The 21,428-nt window shown below is 31.5% G+C and overlaps 1 protein-coding gene across 3 annotated transcripts in view; it reads right to left on the bottom strand.

The window, feature by feature from the left end:
* TfAP-2 (Transcription factor AP-2) overlaps nucleotides 1-21,428 on the bottom strand; it is a 65,321-nt gene that overhangs the window by 8,998 nt on the left and 34,895 nt on the right. Inside the window, exon 1 of one of the 3 annotated variants that reach the window (XM_076412953.1) lies at nucleotides 9-155. The exons of the other annotated variants lie outside the window; for them this stretch is intronic. Within the exon in view, the coding sequence (XP_076269068.1) occupies nucleotides 9-41 (33 nt within the window). The 5' untranslated portion in view covers nucleotides 42-155. Of the gene's footprint in view, nucleotides 1-8; nucleotides 156-21,428 lie in introns of those variants that run through there. 3 annotated transcript variants of the gene reach the window in all.

The raw sequence follows: 21,428 nt of genomic DNA, 5'->3' as shown, positions 1-21,428 counted from the left end.
CAACGTACAAGAGTGAATACGTCTAACACGCCATCCTTCATGCAGACTAACGTGCTCCCCAACAAACAAACTAAGATAAATTCACACAAACACCACTACGCACTTCGCGAAAATAATCAAACCTCCGAAACGACCACGGAAAACGGGCGGCCGTGGAAAATAGACGCGAAAAAGAGCGCGCGGCGTCCGTCCGTCCAGAGCCGTCTAGATCGCGTCGCGCCGAAAATCTAAACGCGGGGCTCCGGGTCCATTCAGAGAGCGACAGAGGCCGACGGCGGAGCCCCGAGGGCACGACGCACGTGTGGCGTAAACGCCCGAGCGTAAACGAAGCGATCTCGAGCGGGAAAATACGCGAAAAGCCCGTTTGATCTGTGACCCGGGCTATTTCGGTTGTCGATGGTCGCGTCTTTCGTTTCGTGGTGCCGCTGACGAGCGAAACTTTCACGAGGACCACTCGATACGATCTCGATTCGATAGCGGCGGATTTTAAAGTATTTTTTTTCCGGGGAAAAACGGAAAATATAGAAATATAGAAATTCTTCTTCGTTTTTTTAAGATATGCAATGGGCATTAGCTACCATGACAAAATTAAGCATGTTTGACTAGTTATATCTAATTGCCGAGACGAATTATATTATATTATTAAGTCTCGTCAAGTTTTTAAATAATATTTTGACCACCTGCTAAGAGAAACAATATATTTTACTCTTCTATGTAAATGTGTGCTATTAGAAAATAAATACGTTTAAAACTATAGCAAATAATTTCAATTATATTTATTCTGGTCTCTGGCATAATGATAAACTCGAATTAAAATAGTAAGAAAAAGAATTCTTCTTCCTTTTTCAGTTATGCAATGGGCAATAGCTACCATGACATAATAAAGTATGTCTGACTTGTTATTCTAATTGCTTAGACGAATTCGATTATGTCATCAAGTCTCATCAAGTTTTTAAGTAATATTTTGACCACCTATTAAGAGAAATAATATATTTTACTCTTCTATGTGAATTTGTGCTATTAGAAAACAAATTCTATTAAAACTGTAGCAAATAATTTCAATTATATTTATTCTGGTCTATGGTATAATGATAAACTCGAATTAAAATAGTAAGAAAGAGAATTCTTCTTCCTTTTTCAGTTATGCAATGGGCAATAGCTACCATGACATAATTAAGTATGTCTGACTTGTTATTCTAATTGCTTAGACGAATTCGATTATGTCATCAAGTCTCATCAAGTTTTTAAGTAATATTCTGACCACCTATTAAGAGAAATAATATATTTTACTCTTTTATGTGAATTTGTGCTATTAGAAAACAAATTCGATTAAAACTGTAGCAAATAATTTCAATTGTATTTATTCTGGTCTATGGTATAATGATAAACTCGAATTAAAAGAGTAAGAAAGAGAATTCTTCTTCCTTTTTCAGTTATGCAATGGGCAATAGCTACCATGACATAATTAAGTATGTCTGACTTGTTATTCTAATTGCTTAGACGAATTCGATTACGTCATCAAGTCTCATCAAGTTTTTAAGTAATATTCTGACCACCTATTAAGAGAAATAATATATTTTACTCTTTTATGTGAATTTGTGCTATTAGAAAACAAATTTGATTAAAACTGTAGCAAATAATTTCAATTATATTTATTCTGGTCTATGGTATAATGATAAACTCGAATTAAAAGAGTAAGAAAGAGAATTCTTCTTCCTTTTTCAGTTATGCAATGGGCAATAGCTACCATGACATAATTAAGTATGTCTGACTTGTTATTCTAATTGCTTAGACGAATTCGATTACGTCATCAAGTCTCATCAAGTTTTTAAGTAATATTCTGACCACCTATTAAGAGAAATAATATATTTTACTCTTTTATGTGAATTTGTGCTATTAGAAAACAAATTTGATTAAAACTGTAGCAAATAATTTCAATTATATTTATTCTGGTCTATGGTATAATGATAAACTCGAATTAAAAGAGTAAGAAAGAGAATTCTTCTTCCTTTTTCAGTTATGCAATGGGCAATAGCTACCATGACATAATTAAGTATGTCTGACTTGTTATTCTAATTGCTTAGACGAATTCGATTACGTCATCAAGTCTCATCAAGTTTTTAAGTAATATTCTGACCACCTATTAAGAGAAATAATATATTTTACTCTTTTATGTGAATTTGTGCTATTAGAAAACAAATTTGATTAAAACTGTAGCAAATAATTTCAATTATATTTATTCTGGTCTATGGTATAATGATAAACTCGAATTAAAATAGTAAGAAAGAGAATTCTTCTTCCTTTTTCAGTTATGCAATGGGCAATAGCTACCATGACATAATTAAGTATGTCTGACTTGTTATTCTAATTGCTTAGACGAATTCGATTATGTCATCAAGTCTCATCAAGTTTTTAAGTAATATTCTGACCACCTATTAAGAGAAATAATATATTTTACTCTTTTATGTGAATTTGTGCTATTAGAAAACAAATTTGATTAAAACTGTAGCAAATAATTTCAATTATATTTATTCTGGTCTATGGTATAATGATAAACTCGAATTAAAATAGTAAGAAAGAGAATTCTTCTTCCTTTTTCAGTTATGCAATGGGCAATAGCTACCATGTCATAATTAAGTATGTCTGACTTGTTATTCTAATTGCTTAGACGAATTTGATTATGTCATCAAGTCTCATCAAGTTTTTAAGTAATATTTTGACCACCTATTAAGAGAAATAATATATTTTACTCTTCTATGTGAATTTGTGCTATTAGAAAACAAATTTGATTAAAACTGTAGCAAATAATTTCAATTAAACTCGAATTAAAATAGTAAGAAAGAGAATTCTTCTTCAGTTTTCAGTTATGCAATGGGCAATAGCTACCATGACATAATTAAGTATGTCTGACTTATAATTCTAATTGCTTAGACGAATTTGATTATGTCATCAAGTCTCATCAAGTTTTTAAGTAATATTTTGACCACCTATTAAGAGAAATAATATATTTTACTCTTCTATGTGAATTTGTGCTATTAGAAAACAAATTCGATTAAAACTGTAGCAAGTAATTTCAATTATGTTTATTCTGGTCTATGGTATAATGATAAACTCGAATTAAAATAGTAAGAAAGAGAATTCTTCTTCCTTTTTCAGTTATGCAATGGGCAATAGCTACCATGACATAATAAAGTATGTCTGACTTGTTATTTTAATTGATTAGACGAATTTAATTATGTCATCAAGTCTCATCAAGTTTTTAAGTAATATTTTGACCACCTATTAAGAGAAATAATATATTTTACTCTTCTATGTGAATTTGTGCTATTAGAAAATAAATTCTAATAAAACTGTAGTAAATAATTTCAATTATATTTATTCTGGTCTATGGTATAATGATAAACTCGAATTAAAATAGTAAGAAAGAGAATTCTTCTTCAGTTTTCAGTTATGCAATGGGCAATAGCTACCATGACATAATTAAGTATGTCTGACTTATAATTCTAATTGCTTAGACGAATTTGATTATGTCATCAAGTCTCATCAAGTTTTTAAGTAATATTTTGACCACCTATTAAGAGAAATAATACATTTTACTCTTCTATGTGAATTTGTGCTATTAGAAAACAAATTCTATTAAAACTGTAGCAAATAATTTCAATTATATTTATTCTGGTCTATGGTATAATGATAAACTCGAATTAAAAGAGTAAGAAAGAGAATTCTTCTTCCTTTTTCAGTTATGCAATGGGCAATAGCTACCATGACATAATAAAGTATGTCTGACTTGTTATTCTAATTGCTTAGACGAATTTGATTATGTCATCAAGTCTCATCAAGTTTTTAAGTAATATTTTGACCACCTATTAAGAGAAATAATATATTTTACTCTTCTATGTGAATTTGTGCTATTAAAAAACAAATTCGATTAAAACTGTAGCAACTAATTTCAATTATATTTATTCTGGTCTATGGCATAATGATAAACTCGAATTAAAAGAGTAAGAAAGAAAATTCTTCTTCCTTTTTCAGTTATGCAATGGGCAATAGCTACCATGACATAATAAAGTATGTCTGACTTGTTATTCTAATTGCTTAGACGAATTTGATTATGTCATCAAGTCTCATCAAGTTTTTAAGTAATATTTTGACCACCTATTAAGAGAAATAATATATTTTACTCTTCTATGTGAATTTGTGCTATTAGAAAACAAATTCGATTAAAACTGTAGCAAATAATTTCAATTATATTTATTCTGGTCTATGGTATAATGATAAACTCGAATTAAAATAGTAAGAAAGAGAATTCTTCTTCCTTTTTCAGTTATGCAATGGGCAATAGCTACCATGACATAATAAAGTATGTCTGACTTGTTATTTTAATTGATTAGACGAATTTAATTATGTCATCAAGTCTCATAAAGTTTTTAAGTAATATTTTGACCACCTATTAAGAGAAATAATATATTTTACTCTTCTATGTGAATTTGTGCTATTAGAAAACAAATTCGATTAAAACTGTAGCAAGTAATTTCAATTATGTTTATTCTGGTCTATGGTATAATGATAAACTCGAATTAAAATAGTAAGAAAGAGAATTCTTCTTCCTTTTTCAGTTATGCAATGGGCAATAGCTACCATGACATAATAAAGTATGTCTGACTTGTTATTTTAATTGATTAGACGAATTTAATTATGTCATCAAGTCTCATAAAGTTTTTAAGTAATATTTTGACCACCTATTAAGAGAAATAATATATTTTACTCTTCTATGTGAATTTGTGCTATTAGAAAACAAATTCGATTAAAACTGTAGCAAATAATTTCAATTATATTTATTCTGGTCTATGGTATAATGATAAACTCGAATTAAAATAGTAAGAAAGAGAATTCTTCTTCCTTTTTCAGTTATGCAATGGGCAATAGCTACCATGACATAATAAAGTATGTCTGACTTGTTATTTTAATTGATTAGACGAATTTAATTATGTCATCAAGTCTCATCAAGTTTTTAAGTAATATTTTGACCACCTATTAAGAGAAATAATATATTTTACTCTTCTATGTGAATTTGTGCTATTAAAAAACAAATTCGATTAAAACTGTAGCAACTAATTTCAATTATATTTATTCTGGTCTATGGCATAATGATAAACTCGAATTAAAAGAGTAAGAAAGAAAATTCTTCTTCCTTTTTCAGTTATGCAATGGGCAATAGCTACCATGACATAATAAAGTATGTCTGACTTGTTATTCTAATTGCTTAGACGAATTTGATTATGTCATCAAGTCTCATCAAGTTTTTAAGTAATATTTTGACCACCTATTAAGAGAAATAATATAGATTACTCTTCTATGTGAATTTGTGCTATTAGAAAAAAAAAATACACTTAAAACTGTCGCAAATAATTTCAATTAAACTCAAATCAAAATAGTACGAAATAGAATTCTTCTTCGTTTTTTTGCCTACACTACTGGCATTAGCTACCCCTGTCTTACATATTTCATATTGTTAAATTCCTCTTCATTTTCTTGTTTATGGAATTGGCATTAGCTACCACCACATTGCCAAGCATGTTTAATTTATTGTATTTAATTTTAAATTATTAAACAAATAAAGGGGTTAAAATAAACTATTTTATCAATTCTGCTTTGCCTCTGAATACAATTTTGGATAACTTATGTGAACTGGCGAGCCAAAATATATATGCACGAAGCTATATTAAATACTTAAAAATCTTTTTCGTGTTTTTATTCATGTAGTGCATTTTTAATTGTTTATGTACTTATTTCAAAGTCTGGGTATCTAATAACAAAACTTAAATATACGTTTCCTTGTATACTGTTTGACGTTACTGGATGTTATCCGGATCATTATCGCTGATGCCGTATCGATTCCAATCATAAAACAGCGTGAACAATGATACGTTGCTCTTCTTCTTTTTTTGACGGGGCGTCGGGCAATTGCTACCACGGGCAGCTAACGGGTCCCCGTCTCCTGCCGCTTCATTAGGAATCTAACAGAAGCCTTTTAGCGGTCCTAGATGGGTATCGTGGCCGATTTCGGTCGGTAATTACACAACTTAGCTCAGAACTTATCTGATCCGGACCGTCGAAGATCTGACCCGGTTTACACGCGATGTCATCTAGTCGCCGGAGGGCTATCGCGGCGGAAAAAACGAACGACGAACCGAAATCATTTAATCATCATCGGTCGTTTCGATATTCTACACTTGTACTCTGAGACGTCCAGGAATTTTGTAGGACAGTATTTCGTTAATTATCAGAAACTATCCGTAAAAAACAGTTAAAAAAGCTCCTTTTTACAAAAAAATATCGGGCACTTGCTACCATTTATATTAATTTAAATAAACGTATTAGTGTTGAACCGAGATCAATCCGTTGGTCTTCTTAAGAACCAAACAATTATTTTACCGTTGTAATTGGTCCGCATTGGCATCAGATAAGAGCAGACCAGGGTTATCGCCGTTTGTAATTAACGGCGTTATTAATATACGGCACAAAATAGCAACAGCTGAAAAAAATAACTAATGGTAACTCCAAGATCGAACGTTACACATACGCGAGAGACAAGACAGGCAGAGCGAAAGAGGTTGAGTGAACCAGGCGCGTTACGTACATTTTAATCTATCGATAATAAGAAAGAGGCGGTCGAGATTCGGATCATCCACGGCCAACTGGATACATGAGTATATAGGTTGTTTTTTAGTTTTATGTAAATATATTGTTTAATTATCAAAAGGATATTAAAAACTTCCGTTGCAAAAATGCACTTTACCAATGGTAAAACAATTAATAAAAGAATTAGATTTATTCTTCTTTTTTGTTAAATTAGTCAGGCATTAGCTACCAAAAAATCGTATTACATGTCTATTGGTATTTTGGTGCAAGAGTAATATATATTTAAATATACCAGCGTCTGTAAGAGGCCAACTAATCTCGTCTTCTTTTTTAATTGATGTTTCAGGCAAATACTATAATTTTATGTATTGTAAAACTACAAATATATTATACGCTTTATTGAAAGTTCAGTATTTTCATATTCAGAATGTTCAATTTCAATATTTTTAACAGATTTACTTACCTCCTTTTTGCATGATAACCAGTGGTAAAGTAATCAATAACAGAATTAGTTATCTTCTTCTTTTTTGATAAATTAGTCAGGCATTAGCTACCAAATAATTTTATTACATGTATAATAAGTATAATTAAATATAATATTAATACAATTTCCATATTATCTTTTAAGACGAAATTTCCAATTAGTTGGTATGCTCGCTGAGAGTTTACACCAGTCATCATTTATTTTATTTTAATATGATATTAATAATATTAATTAAATTCTTTTTTTTATGAAATTAGTCAGACATATGCGTTTCATACATTTATTTTCAAAAAAATTACGTACCATGTATTTATATAATGTAACAGCATCAATAATAGTAGAACTAATCTTATCTTCTTTTTTGTGTGGTAATTCAGGCAATTACTACAATTCTATACATAACGAAATTACAAATATATCGGCAGGCTTATTAAACGCCTAGTAGTATTATTAAATTTATTTGAATATAAATGTCTTGGTATGAACCGATTTAATCACCTCTTCTTTTTTTTGCGAGATGACACGGGCATTTGCTACAATTATATCATTGATGAATAAAAAAATTAGAGATGGAATTTAATGTACATAAGTTCTGTAGGATATAATAAAATATAGTTAAATATAACAGCGTCATATAACAGATGTACTAATCATATCTTCTTTTTTGCAAGGTCATTCAGGCAATTGCTATAATGGCATATAAAATAAAATTACCGGTTTGTTTCTACGTTCAGTGAAAGACTACAATTAATTTTATATAAACATAATAACAATGATATTAACAAAGCAAATAATTTCTTCTTTTTTGTGAAATTAGGTAGGCATTTGCTACCAAGCCACACTAATTAGAAAGCAATTGGTATTTGACTGTGTAATTTATATGTAATATGTATTTTAATTTAAGAAATTATTCAGGTAATTATTGCAGTTCTATATATGTAAAGGCTCCAGTTATGTACTATTTTTTTGGTAAAATGACATAGGAACTCATAATTTCAATATTATTAAATAGCTTTATGTAAATACAAATGTGTAGACGCTAATGAAATCATTTTATTCTTCTTTTTTTACATTATTTTTTAGGCATTTGCTACCAACGAATATATAACGCGTAATTCGTCAAAAATATCGAGGAAACAGGTGTTATTACGCTATATTTTTATTATGTGTTACTTTATAAGCTTCATTGGTCGTGCTAAATTTATTATGATCCACTGGACATGACCCTCGACGCATTCCATCCGGCTACACCCCCTGGGGCCGAGGAAGTAGACCATTTATTGGTAATTTGTCAATTTCAGGGGAGGAATCGATGGCGCCCGCCCAATTTACATTTTTTCACGGCGATAACGCCGGATTGTTTCCGAACGCTCTCGGTATCGAACGCACCTTAAAAGACCGACACCTGACGCGACGGGACCTTTCGAAATCTCAATGAATTAAGTTTCGTACGCTTGATTTTTTACCGTTAGCCGAATTCGAATTAAACCGACGCTCCGCGGACGGACGGACGAGCGAGACGACAAACACGCGCGACTTGTTTGTTTTAGGTATTAGGGTCGGAGGAAACATGTTTCGGTAGATGTCGGGAAAAACGAGGAAATGTGGCAACAGTGGAGGCGATTTTTTTTGGGCTACGAGGGTGGTTTTTACAAGTATTATTAAAGTAGGCGTTGGTTTATGGACAATTCGATAATTGCCAGTGCCTTTTGGGCCCATTATAGGCCGATGTAAACGATAAAACAACATCGAAAAAAAAAACGCATGCTACATTTTTCTTGGCGTGCCGTCGGTTGAGTCCGGTCTGGGTAAATCTTACGTAAAGGCATCGAGATGAACTCATCGGCTAACTGGTTTCCAAATAGGACACCTGTTGGTAGGAAAATATTCCAATTCATGGTAGGTATACGGGGGGAGGTCGGTTGTGGTGACGCTTCCTTCGTCCGAATCGAGATGATTGAAGGCTTCGCTGTTAATAGTACGAGTAGGCGTCCCGCTTTAACCAGGTTACTCGCGATATTACGAAGAAATACAAGAAGAACGTGCCAAATTGCTCGTTTTTTGTAAGAGATTTTCGTCTATTTGTTTCTAAATTCTATCTGTTTGTAAATTCCATAAGATAATATTTTTATTATAATTAATATTTTTTGTAAGTCAATTTTATAATTACTTTTAGAAATTTTAAGAATTGTACTATAGATTTTTGGTCAATAAATATTTGGATCTGGATATTAATTGAATAATTATTTACAAGAAACATGCACCATTTGATTTACAAAAAAATAATCTTATTTTTTCTGTAAGACTTATGATAATTCTTACAGATTTTAGCGTTTAGTTTTTAAGTGTTTTTTTGTAAAAATATTTGTATAATACAAATAATTTTGTTAAGATTATAAATATCTTTTTTTTTTGTAAGACATATTTATATATTTTGGTTACAAATATTTAACTGTGTGAATGTTTTATTGTGAAATAAAAGATTTATATTAAATGAGTTTTAATTGTTCTAAAATATATTCGTTTTTCTAAAAATATATTTCATTATATTTACAATTCCAGTAAATATAGTAGGATCGTAAATACAATTTAAGGAATATTTTTTTTTGTAAAACCAATGTTTTAGTTTGAAAATGGAGTTGATAAGTTTTTTCCTGATTTTTGGATGATAGGATTATTGAACTTGGTAAGGACTCTAAACATTCTGGCTGTGATGTACGATTTTTGTAGTTCAGTGTGTTGTTTTGTTAATATTTTCTGTAGTTTATGAACTAGGCCTTCATGCCAAACCTTATCGAAGGCTTGTGCTACATCTATAGTATACTTTTTTACTTTCGTAGGCTTTTTTAATAAAATCTGTTATTCTGTGGACCTGGTCAATTGTTGAATGCTTTTTAATAAATCCAAACTGGTGTGCTGGTATTAGGTTTTTCTCTCTATGAATTCACATAAATGAAACGGTACGTCTTTTGACATTTTCCCGGAATTATTTCATTTTCAGGTATTTTTGTCAAAATAAGGATCTTGTTGAGTCAGAATTCATCATTGATCGGAGATAATAATTTGAAAAAGCATGTGAAAAGTGCTGTAGGTGAGATTTTGCAACGTAAGGTAATTTGCTATGATATATATGTTAATATTAAGTTTTGTAGTATCGTAAACATTGAAAATATTAAAACATTAAAAATATTAACATTTGTTTATAACGAATCTTGCCAACATATGAAGCAATTTTGTATATATCCAGATATTTTTATCATTATAGGTATGTTTAAATCAGTCTAACAAGCATAAAGTTGAATGCAGTCCAACGTTACAAAAGAACTTAATATTCTATAGATATAAATATTGGCTTTTCTTTGATAGCTTAGGGGAAATGAGCGATGAGTACAAAGGAATTGGCTTCATCAGGACATAAAAAAATGTTTATCGTTGATTATATTGTACAAAAAGATAGGTGACAAGCTTTATAAAGCATTTTTTTAATAACATCTTTATTGGATACGCTTAGTACAATCTTAATTATAAATTAATTTATTAATATATTTCATTTGTACGTGGATTAATTCACAAGTAAGACGAGTGCGAGAAAATATATCAATATGCATTCCTCAATAATAAAATAACAATAACGTAAAGCTATAGTTTACACTAAAGGTATACACTTACTATATAAATTCGTATGGTTTGGTTCGCTTCAATCTTCTGACATCCTGCGCGCTGTCCAGCAGTTGTATTGCTTCCACGTTAGTTTGATTTAGTAATCTTCTTTGGTGTTTCAAGGAGAAAACTTGGATAACTTCGCAAATCCATTTGATTTCCAGGTCATCGTGCAGTTCTTCGTTGGTTACGTAGCGATAAGCATTGGTAATCAATCGAAGAACGTTGTCTTGACAGCGTTGTATGACTAGTTGATTTGAATTTTTAGTGCAACCCCATAATTGCACCCATAGGTCCAAATTGGATTTATAATTGTCTTATGGAACAATCTCTTTGATTTTAGATCAAGTTGAGAGTATCGTCCGACTAACCAGTATAGTTGTTTTATTTTGGTTCTAATGTGTGTTGCTTTTTGTCTGACGTGATGTTATAAAGAAAATGGCGAGGAAATAAGTATTTAATATTCGCATTTTACTACTATTTTTTGGACCAACAACATTTTTTATTAGATCTTAGAATAATATATTGGCTCCAACAGGAAGAATCATCAAGCCAGGTCATTTAAATCCAGAAAAATGTGTCGACCATCCACCTAACACGGCAAATTTTTCCTTTAAATACTTAAATTGAAATTACGCATTCCCCTTTGGGCCCTCGGGGTGGAATTTTATCGAAAATTAATTTCCCCAAATCATATACGGTTCTGTTTCCTTCCCCGTATGGCCTGGGGCACACCTGACCTCCACGGTAGCACCGGCGGACTCGTGCCCGGGCATCGTGTGACATGTGCCTCGTCCCGATAGCCCTAGGCCGCCGCGTTCGACCGGGTCCAGGCCTGGGGCACGACCGCCGACTCCGTAGGCTCGGAGGAGGCGATCCGGACGACGAAAAAACCGGATCGACGGTATCGTCCGTGTCGTCGGGTGTCACATACGCGATGTCACCGTCGCCGACGATGATTTACGATGGCGGCTGGGCGATAGAACCGACGAGCTCTGCTGGAGGAGCGCGAGAGTTCGCCCACTCTAACACTGCGAGCTCGTCGACTCCCCCTCGGCTACTGTGATTTCATGATGAGAAAATTATAACCGAAGCTCGAGGAAACTAATTAATACTTCACGTGGAAGCTGGTTACTGTTCGGTATACTAATCGGCGGGTTATTTGGTGTCCCGACGATGAGACGATCGAAAAATATCGAGAATCCGGCGATTTTCGGTGTTTGTTCTTCTGGAAAGGGCTCAAGCAATCACCAATTTACCAGGGAACCAAATATATTATTTTTTATTATTTAATTATTACATTGTTACTAGTCGTTCAAAACAGGCCTCAGTTTCGACGATCACCTCTTCATTCGACGAAAATTTCTTCCCAGCGAGCATTCTTTTGAGATCTGAGAATAGGAAATAGTCGCTGGAGGCCAGATCTGGAGAATATGGTGGATGAGGAAGTAAGTCGAAGCCCAATTCATGGATTTTTGACACGGTGTAATGTCTTGGTGAAGCAGCACTTTCTTTTTCTTCAAATGCGGCCGTTTTTCGGCGATTTCGTCCTTCAAACGGTCTTATAACGTTATGTAATAGTCGCTGTTGATGGTCCTTCCTTTTTCAAGGTAGTCAATAAAAATTACTCCATGCGCATCCAAAAATACAGACGCCATAACCTTGCCAGCCGACTGTTGCGTTTTCCTATGTTTTGGAGCGGGTTCATCGTATGCAGTCCACTCGGATGACTGTCGATTGGACTTCAGAGTGAAATGATGGAGCCATGTTTCATTCATTGTCAGATATCGAGGCAGAAACTAGGGTTTATTACGCTTGATCATCTTCAAACACTGCTCTGAATCATCAACTTGTCGTTGTTTTTGGTCAAAAGTGAGCTCGCGCGGCACCCACTTTGCACAGAGCTTTCTCATACCCAAATATTCGTGAATAATATGATGTACACGTTTACTTAGTATCTTTAGAGTGTCTGCTATTTCATTCAGTGTCAATTTACAGTAATTGAAAATCATTTTGCGAATTTTTTAATGTTTTCGTTGGTAACAACCTCTTTTGGGCGCCACTGCGTTCACCGTCTTTGGTGCTCATTTCATCACGTCTAAACTTAGCATACCAATCCTTGATGGTTGATTTGCTGGGGCAGTGGCCGGAAACTCGGCATTAAGCCAGGTTTTTGCTTTGATTGTATTTTTTCCTTTTAAAAAGCAATATTTTATCAATACGCCAAATTCCTTTTTAACCATATTTTTCACAATAACAACAGTTGCTTCACCCAAATTGCTACAATTCACAAACTAGTGATCCGATAGATGTCAAATTTATACACGCAACTTTTGAGGGTTAGAGTTAACTAAAAAAACCTATGAATTCTGGTAGCGCCATCTATGTGTTAGGCCGGGAACTTTTAAATTGACCTGTTACAGTAGGTGGCCAAATTATTATGAACAGTAGTCGTGTTTATGCAACTTATAATTTATTATATTTGTTTGAATAAATGATTTTGTTTTTAGAGGCTTGTTTTATCTTAAATAGGAACTGGTATCATTATCATTGTTTTGTGAAGTGGCAACACAGTACACGCGCGTCATTTGTCAATTGTATGACGTTTCTTCTCATTCAGTCGTTGTCCGTTAAAACGTATTGCCTAGATATTATAATCTCGTTACTTTTAACCGGCTTTTTTGTCTAAAACAATCAAGAGAATGCTTCGATGTTTCGTTTTGTCTACAAATTTAGGTTATATTAATTGTGCGACGCGATTAATTTAAATTTTCAGGTTTATAGTCTGAGTAAGGCTTTGGCAAGTCTACAAGTAAATGTGGATAGACACACACACATTATTACTGCACTCCACACATCCCCAGAGTGAGATAGTAGCTACTGCTGGAGTTTCAAAGACTGTTGTCAATCAAAGTAAATTTAAAATTGATAATAAAAAGTCTCTTGATGCATATCGGAATGACAAATGTGGTAGAAGAAGAGTCACCATACCTCCTATCGATCGAAAATCACAAACATCTACCTCCAAAATCGTAAAAAGTGCATTGCTCTTTTGACTATGATAATAAACGACGAAGGTATAAAGATTTCGGAGAGGATAATGCGGAAGCGGTTGGTTGAAGAAATTTTAATGGGACGGCAACCTTCCAAAAAAACACGCCTAACCGAAGGCACGAAAAAGGAACGACTCTAATAGGCTAGACAATATCGAAATATGACTGTTGCAGATTGGAGTCGAGTAAGTATAACATTTTTGAACATTATAATTTGTCAATAACGATTTTCTATTATTAATTTTATTAATTTGTCGGTGTGCTTTTCAGATGAATCAACATTCTAAATTTTGATTGACAACAGTTTTTTGTAAGACGACACCCTGTTGAACAATTCCACGGCTATTGCCTTGTAGAGAGAGTTAAACATCCGGTTAGTGTCATGGTGTGATCTGTTGTGTAAGCCAGAGCTATGGAGTGTCTATATATTGTTATCCATGATTCGGAATCGTGACATAAATCCAGAAGCGTCACTGCATATTTTGCGGAAAAAAATCACTGTCTTGCCTTAGCTAGATTATTCATTAGACATGAATTGGATAGAGAGCATGTGGGATCTCACCAAATCGGCATTACCACCAAATAAGAGTTAATAGAAACACTCATCAGAGAATGGCAGAACAACTCCAAATTGCAGAAAGATGCGATGTAGTGAGAGCATATCCCGACCCATAAAAGCTATATATTATAAAACTGTTTCGTATATTTTCATATATTTATTATTATTTAATTATTACATTGCTAGTGATCGTTTCCGTCTAACCTACAATTTGTCTTTCGAACTTAAATCTAGGTATATCACTAGGAGGACCCATCGGCCCTATGTCAATCTCTGGTGAAATAATGTTTATAGATGTAGCTGCTGTATTTTTTATTATATGCACCTCGCTACACACCACTTCACAAGATCAGACGGTTTGATTCTTTTGAGCCTGTGTCCTGTTCTGGTGGTTTCCAAAAGCTGCAATACTTCAATATTCTCATGAGAATGCAGTTTTTCCTCATGCCCCCTTGTAATTCTCTCGATTTCTTGACTGACTGTGGATATCTGAAGGTCTCGATGTAGGTAATACTTCTCAGGACTTTTTCTGAATTTTTTAAATTTTATTTACGTTACTCTTTGCAGAACACCCACATAATTGAACTTCGTATGTCCATATAGATTTCAATATTTGTTTATATAATAACAATTTATTATGTACTGATAATTGTGATGTTCTTCCAATTAGCCAGTACATTTTCCTATATTTCAATTCCAGTTCTTTTCTTTTCTTCTTTATGTGTTCCTTCCAGCGAAGTTTTGCATCAAGATTCATTCCGAAATATTTAGCGTTGTTGCTATATGGAATGATAGTATTATTTAATGTTATTGGTGCTTGTACAGTCTTTTTATAGGTAAACTCCACATGTACAGCTTTACTTTCATTAATTCTTATTTTCCAAGCTTGTGCAATTATTTATATTGTCACTTGCCTGTTGTAATTTTTGTGAGGTTTCTTCACTATTGTCTCCGACGGCTATAATCGCAGTATCATCAGCAAATGTAGAGTAGATAAAGCATTGGCCCCAGTACACTTCCTTGTGACACATCTGCTTTAGCTTTTTTTATTGCAGAGTAAGTTTCTACTTGTTTGACTCTAAATATTCTGGTTGTAATGTACGATTTTGATAGTTCGTTGTGTTGTTTTGGTAGCATTTTCTGTAGTTTATGAACAAGGCCTTCATACCAAACTTTACGAAGGCTTGTGCTACATTTAAGTATATAGCTGAGAATATTTTTTTACTTTCATAGGCTTTTTCAATAACATATGTTATTCTGTGGACCTGTGATTTTTATGATTTATATAAATTACAGATACTGCTGTGCTGTATATTTCTATATCAAAACCTTTTCCCCGATATTTTATTGAAATTAATATCACCTCAATACTTATGCAATAAATTCAGGTGAAGTGTTTCGTGTTGCCTAACTATGTTATATTTCCAAAAAAAAAGTTTTTAAACTTCTACGAACCGCAAAATGGTGTAAACACTTGTTTTTTTTTCAAAATATTCACACAAAACCATAGTAATTGATACCATTATGCGTCCAGAAATAGAAAATCTTAATTAAAACGCGATACATAAACAATTATACGTCGGTTTTTAAGCAAGACCGCGCGGCAGCTTCTCCCTCCCTCTACTTCTCCTTCAAGACCGTTTAACCAACAAATTCCGATGCTAAACTGTTATTAACAGCCTCGGTAATCACAGGCGGCGGCTCTAATGACTGGGGAGCAATTGTAACTGTGTAGAATTATCCTTTGATTAACATCAAGGATTGAGTAAGACTTAAATGTCACGTGGCGTAGTGATTTTCGTTAGATTTCTCGAAAGAAAAGGCACAGAATGAAATTTATGAAATAGCACAGGGATGACTTCATTTTGGTTGGGATCCAGTAGGGGTTAACAAAATATAGTGCATTTGTGGTTTTCCAAAACATTCTTCTACTTTTTTATGTTTTATTTTTTTGTTAAAAGTTTTCCTACTAGTGTTATTTTGTCTTCTACTGTGTATTTCTACTACTTCTTTTCTATTTGACTATGAATATTATTTCAAAACTAAATCCATTATGAGTTGATACCTAAAGTAAGTGATACTTAGCAAGATGTCATAGTTAAATTTGAGAATGACGCTGATGTTATTCTCTACTAGAATACCATGAAAAATCTGTAAATAAATCATAAATTTTGGAAAACCCATCCAAAAACATAAGCGAGAAATACAAATATAATTCGAAATAATACAAATTTTATTATCTCTTCGATCAACATAAAACTCTCAAAATATATGTATTTTTGGGTGAAAGAAATGAAAATCCATGTTAAATCGCTTTGCAATGTATGGTATTTAAGATATGTGACATAAACGAAAATTCACACATTTTTGTATGTATGTACCTTTCATTGTATAACCTAAAGACTAAAGGTTGTATAAAAATTATGGTACTACCATTCGATTCGGCGTAAAATTCTGTATAATTCTCGTAATTTTCATTAACCTGTGATTATTTAAATGGAAATGACAGTAAAAACCTTCAAAATGGATAGAAATCGCAAATTTTCACGACTATATACATGGAAACAGTGTTAAAAATTTTTACCACTTAAATCCACATAAAACTCTCAGAAAATATCTCTTTTGGGGTCTAAGGAATGGAAATCAATGTTAAAGTGTTTTGGAATTTCTAGTTTTCAAGATATGTATATATAGATAAAAATTCTCTATTTTTTTTTAAATCCACTTTTCATTGTATAACTTAAAGACCAAAGGCTGTATTCAAATTATGGTACTACCGTTCGATTCGGCGTAAAAATCTGTATAGCCTTCGTAATTCTCATGAGACTGACTGAAAAAACTAAAACAAAAAATGTTTATCTTTTGGATCAACCTAAGACTCTCAGAATATATGTATTTTTGGGCGAAAAAGAAAATGGAAATACATATGAATTTACTTAAGAATGCATAATTTTTAAGATATATGACGTACTTATTCATTTCTGTTAAAACTATTCAAGTTTTGTGGTTATTGGGAAGTGTAAAGAGCTGCAATTTGGTCTTAAATTCTTCATCAATGTCCTTTAATGAACATGTGATAATACACATACATATTTTGGTGTATCTAATATTTGGGAGATTGGCTATTACAGTCAAATATTCATTAATATATCATATAATTAAGATGTTTACCTAAAAATGTATATATAGCTATGTAAATTAATGACTAATACTGATATTGTATTACTGAGATATTGGATATAAATTAACATTAATTAACTTTATTAATTACATTTTAAATATTCATATAATAGGCTATAGCTTTACTAGTTTATGCTTATTAATGAATGAATTATTAACATTCTAAAACCATAACTATATTCATGTGCTTTGCTGTGTCATATCACTTTTTTTATCCTGATTTATTCAAAGAAGTGTTTCTAAAAGACATAAATAATAAAAGACATTTTGTTGTTACAAACATTGAGAAAATGAAAAATGAGAAATCCGACCAAATCAAACCAATAACATGTGAGATTACTGTCAATTACAATTGGGATAGAATATAATATTAGGAGACCTACGACAGAAACTCAGCAGACTTTATATTTCTGATTTTAATTAGTTTGTAATACTCTTTATAGTAAATGAAACTCTGGTTTTACCAATAGTGCAACGGTATACATGTCTGGTCGAAGTTCTTGATAACTTTATGTGATCCAATCTTCGATCAACGCCCAAAAATGTCCAACCGAAGATTCACGCTAAGAAAGATAAGCCAGAACTAGAGATTTGGCTATTAACTATGACCAGTGACCACAACGGTCAATCAAGCACCGAACCCGGCCCGAACAGGTAACCCAATTTGGGATCGCGACGTTGCCGTCTCTTTCCCCGATTCCCAGAAATCCTCGCCGCATCATACGCTACGCGTAATTCGGTCCGGACGAGGTCTAAAAAAAACTGGGCCCGAACCACGACGTACTCTGCACGCCGGTAGCCGTCCGGTGGTCTTCTGACCTCTGGAACGCGCTTATTATCGCCGAACAACCAAAAATTAAGACTAATTTGGCGATTATTATAACAGTATCCTGCTCGCGAGAGGCCGGTGTTGAGATTCTTCGGGTGGTTCGACAAGACGTTGGAATTGCGTAACGTGGATGTTGATACGGAGTGATTTATTAAAACATCGCTCGGTGGTAATTGTTGGTTTGTTGCTGGTCAAATGTCGGATTTTAAACGTGTGTTATTAAGGCAAGCGACGGAAATGTTGCTGCTAACACTCGGAAGATAATCGCCAACAAGTCAAAAAAGAGTTTAACATTTCTTCATTAAGAATATTTCGAATTCGATCGAATGCAGCTTCGATTATCATCTAAAATTGTTAATATGTCTTCCAGAAGAGATAAAATCAAAAGAAATAGAAGACAATCGAGGCAGAAATATGTAAAAATATTTCGTACTTAGTAAATAATTACTAAATAATTATATTACTCTGATAATTTATTTAGAAATAATTGTTTAGAGCAACATATATAGGACCTTTTCGTGTTTTCCAGAACTATCTTCTACTTCCTGTTTTGTTATCTAATGAAACATGATTGAAATGTAGAAACCCTATTAACTATTTACTTGAAATAATATTTAGGATATTTTCCAAAACATTCTTCTACTTTGCTTTACTGTATATTATATAATTTTTAAGATTTTTTCCAAAACCTCCTTCTAATTTGTTATATTTTAAAAAAATTGTTAATATGTATTCCAGAAGAGATAAAATCAAAAGAAATAGAAAACAATCGAGGCAGAAATATGTAAAAATATTTCGTACTTAGTAAATAATTACTAAATAATTATATTACTCTGATAATTTATTTAGAAATAATTGCTTAGAGCAAAATATATAGGACCTTTTCGTGTTTTCCAGAACTATCTTCTACTTCCTGTTTTGTTATCTAATGAAACATGATTGAAATGTAGAAACCCTATTAACTATTTACTTGAAATAATATTTAGGATATTTTCCAAAACATTCTTCTACTTTGCTTTACTGTATATTATATAATTTTTAAGATTTTTTCCAAAACCTTCTTCTAATTTGTTATATTTTAAAAAAATTGTTAATATGTATTCCAGAAGAGATAAAATCAAAAGAAATAGAAAACAATCGAGGCAGAAATATGTAAAAATATTTCGTACTTAGTAAATAATTACTAAATAATTATATTACTCTGATAATTTATTTAGAAATAATTGCTTAGAGCAAAATATATAGGACCTTTTCGTGTTTTCCAGAACTATCTTCTACTTCCTGTTTTGTTATCTAATGAAACATGGTTGAAATGTAGAAACCCTATTAACTATTTACTTGAAATAATATTTAGGATATTTTCCAAAAAATTCTTCTACTTTGCTTTACTGTATATTATATAATTTTTAAGATTTTTTCCAAAACCTCCTTCTAATTTGTTATATTTTAAAAAAATTGTTAATATGTATTCCAGAAGAGATAAAATCAAAAGAAATAGAAAACAATCGAGGCAGAAATATGTAAAAATATTTCGTACTTAGTAAATAATTACTAAATAATTATATTACTCTGATAATTTATTTAGAAATAATTGCTTAGAGCAAAATATATAGGACCTTTTCGTGTTTTCCAGAACTATCTTCTACTTCCTGTTTTGTTATCTAATGAAACATGATTGAAATGTAGAAACCCTATTAACTATTTACTTGAAATAATATTTAGGATATTTTCCAAAACATTCTTCTACTTTGCTTTACTGTATATTATATAATTTTTAAGATTTTTTCCAAAACCTTCTTCTAATTTGTTATATTTTAAAAAAATTGTTAATATGTATTCCAGAAGAGATAAAATCAAAAGAAATAGAAAACAATCGAGGCAGAAATATGTAAAAATATTTCGTACTTAGTAAATAATTACTAAATAATTATATTACTCTGATAATTTATTTAGAAATAATTGCTTAGAGCAAAATATATAGGACCTTTTCGTGTTTTCCAGAACTATCTTCTACTTCCTGTTTTGTTATCTAATGAAACATGATTGAAATGTAGAAACCCTATTAACTATTTACTTGAAATAATATTTAGGATATTTTCCAAAACATTCTTCTACTTTGCTTTACTGTATATTATATAATTTTTAAGGTCTTTTCCAAAACCTTCTTCTAATTTGTTATATTTTAAAGTTACATTAATATAAGGACAAACATAATTATAATTATTGTATCTTCATTATTTTTTAAGGCCAGAACTTTTATGATGTTTCCCAAAATTTTCTTCTACATTGCCAGTTTGTTTTTTTGTATCTATCAACGAATTCTAAAAACGGCAATTAATTAATATTTTTGTTTATGTACAGGTTGAGTTTATTCAGGATGGTCTTTACATCTTAACTCATACTTTTATGATATGTTCCAAAACTCTCTTCTACTTTTTCAGTTTATTATTTTGTACCCATTAGTGACTAAAAATAAATAATTGTTATTATTTCATCATCAGCTAAAATAGTTTTAATTCAGAACAATATTTAAAATGTAACTTATAATTTTATGATATTTCCAAAATTTTCTTCTACTTTTTTAAACTGTATATAATAAATTATAAATTAATATAATATAAAATTTAAATTAATATAATATATGTATATATTATATTAATTTAAATATAAACAATAATTATAATTATTGTATCATTTTTACTTGTAGGTTTTTTATATCTAGAAGAAACTTGAAGTATTATTTATAATTTTATGATTTTTTTCCAAAACTTTCTTCTACTGTAAGTTTGTATTTACTGGGGGGGGGGGGGTGTTAGAAACCAATATAAATATAATTATTGTATCATTATTACTTAATTTATTTTTAAATTCAGAACTATATTTAAAATGTAACTTATTATTTTATGATATTTCCAAAACTTTCTTCTACTTTGTTAAACTGTGATATATTTATTTGAATATAAACAATAATTATAACTATTGTATCGTTTTTACTAATAGGATTTTTATATCCAGAAGAAA

Source organism: Rhynchophorus ferrugineus, unplaced genomic scaffold (genome assembly GCF_030347505.1).
Source record: "Rhynchophorus ferrugineus isolate W39M unplaced genomic scaffold, kcgeb_rfMv2 rfM8, whole genome shotgun sequence".
In the NCBI taxonomy this organism is placed as follows: domain Eukaryota; kingdom Metazoa; phylum Arthropoda; class Insecta; order Coleoptera; family Curculionidae; genus Rhynchophorus; species Rhynchophorus ferrugineus.
This window is presented reverse-complemented; position numbering and strand designations above follow the sequence as displayed.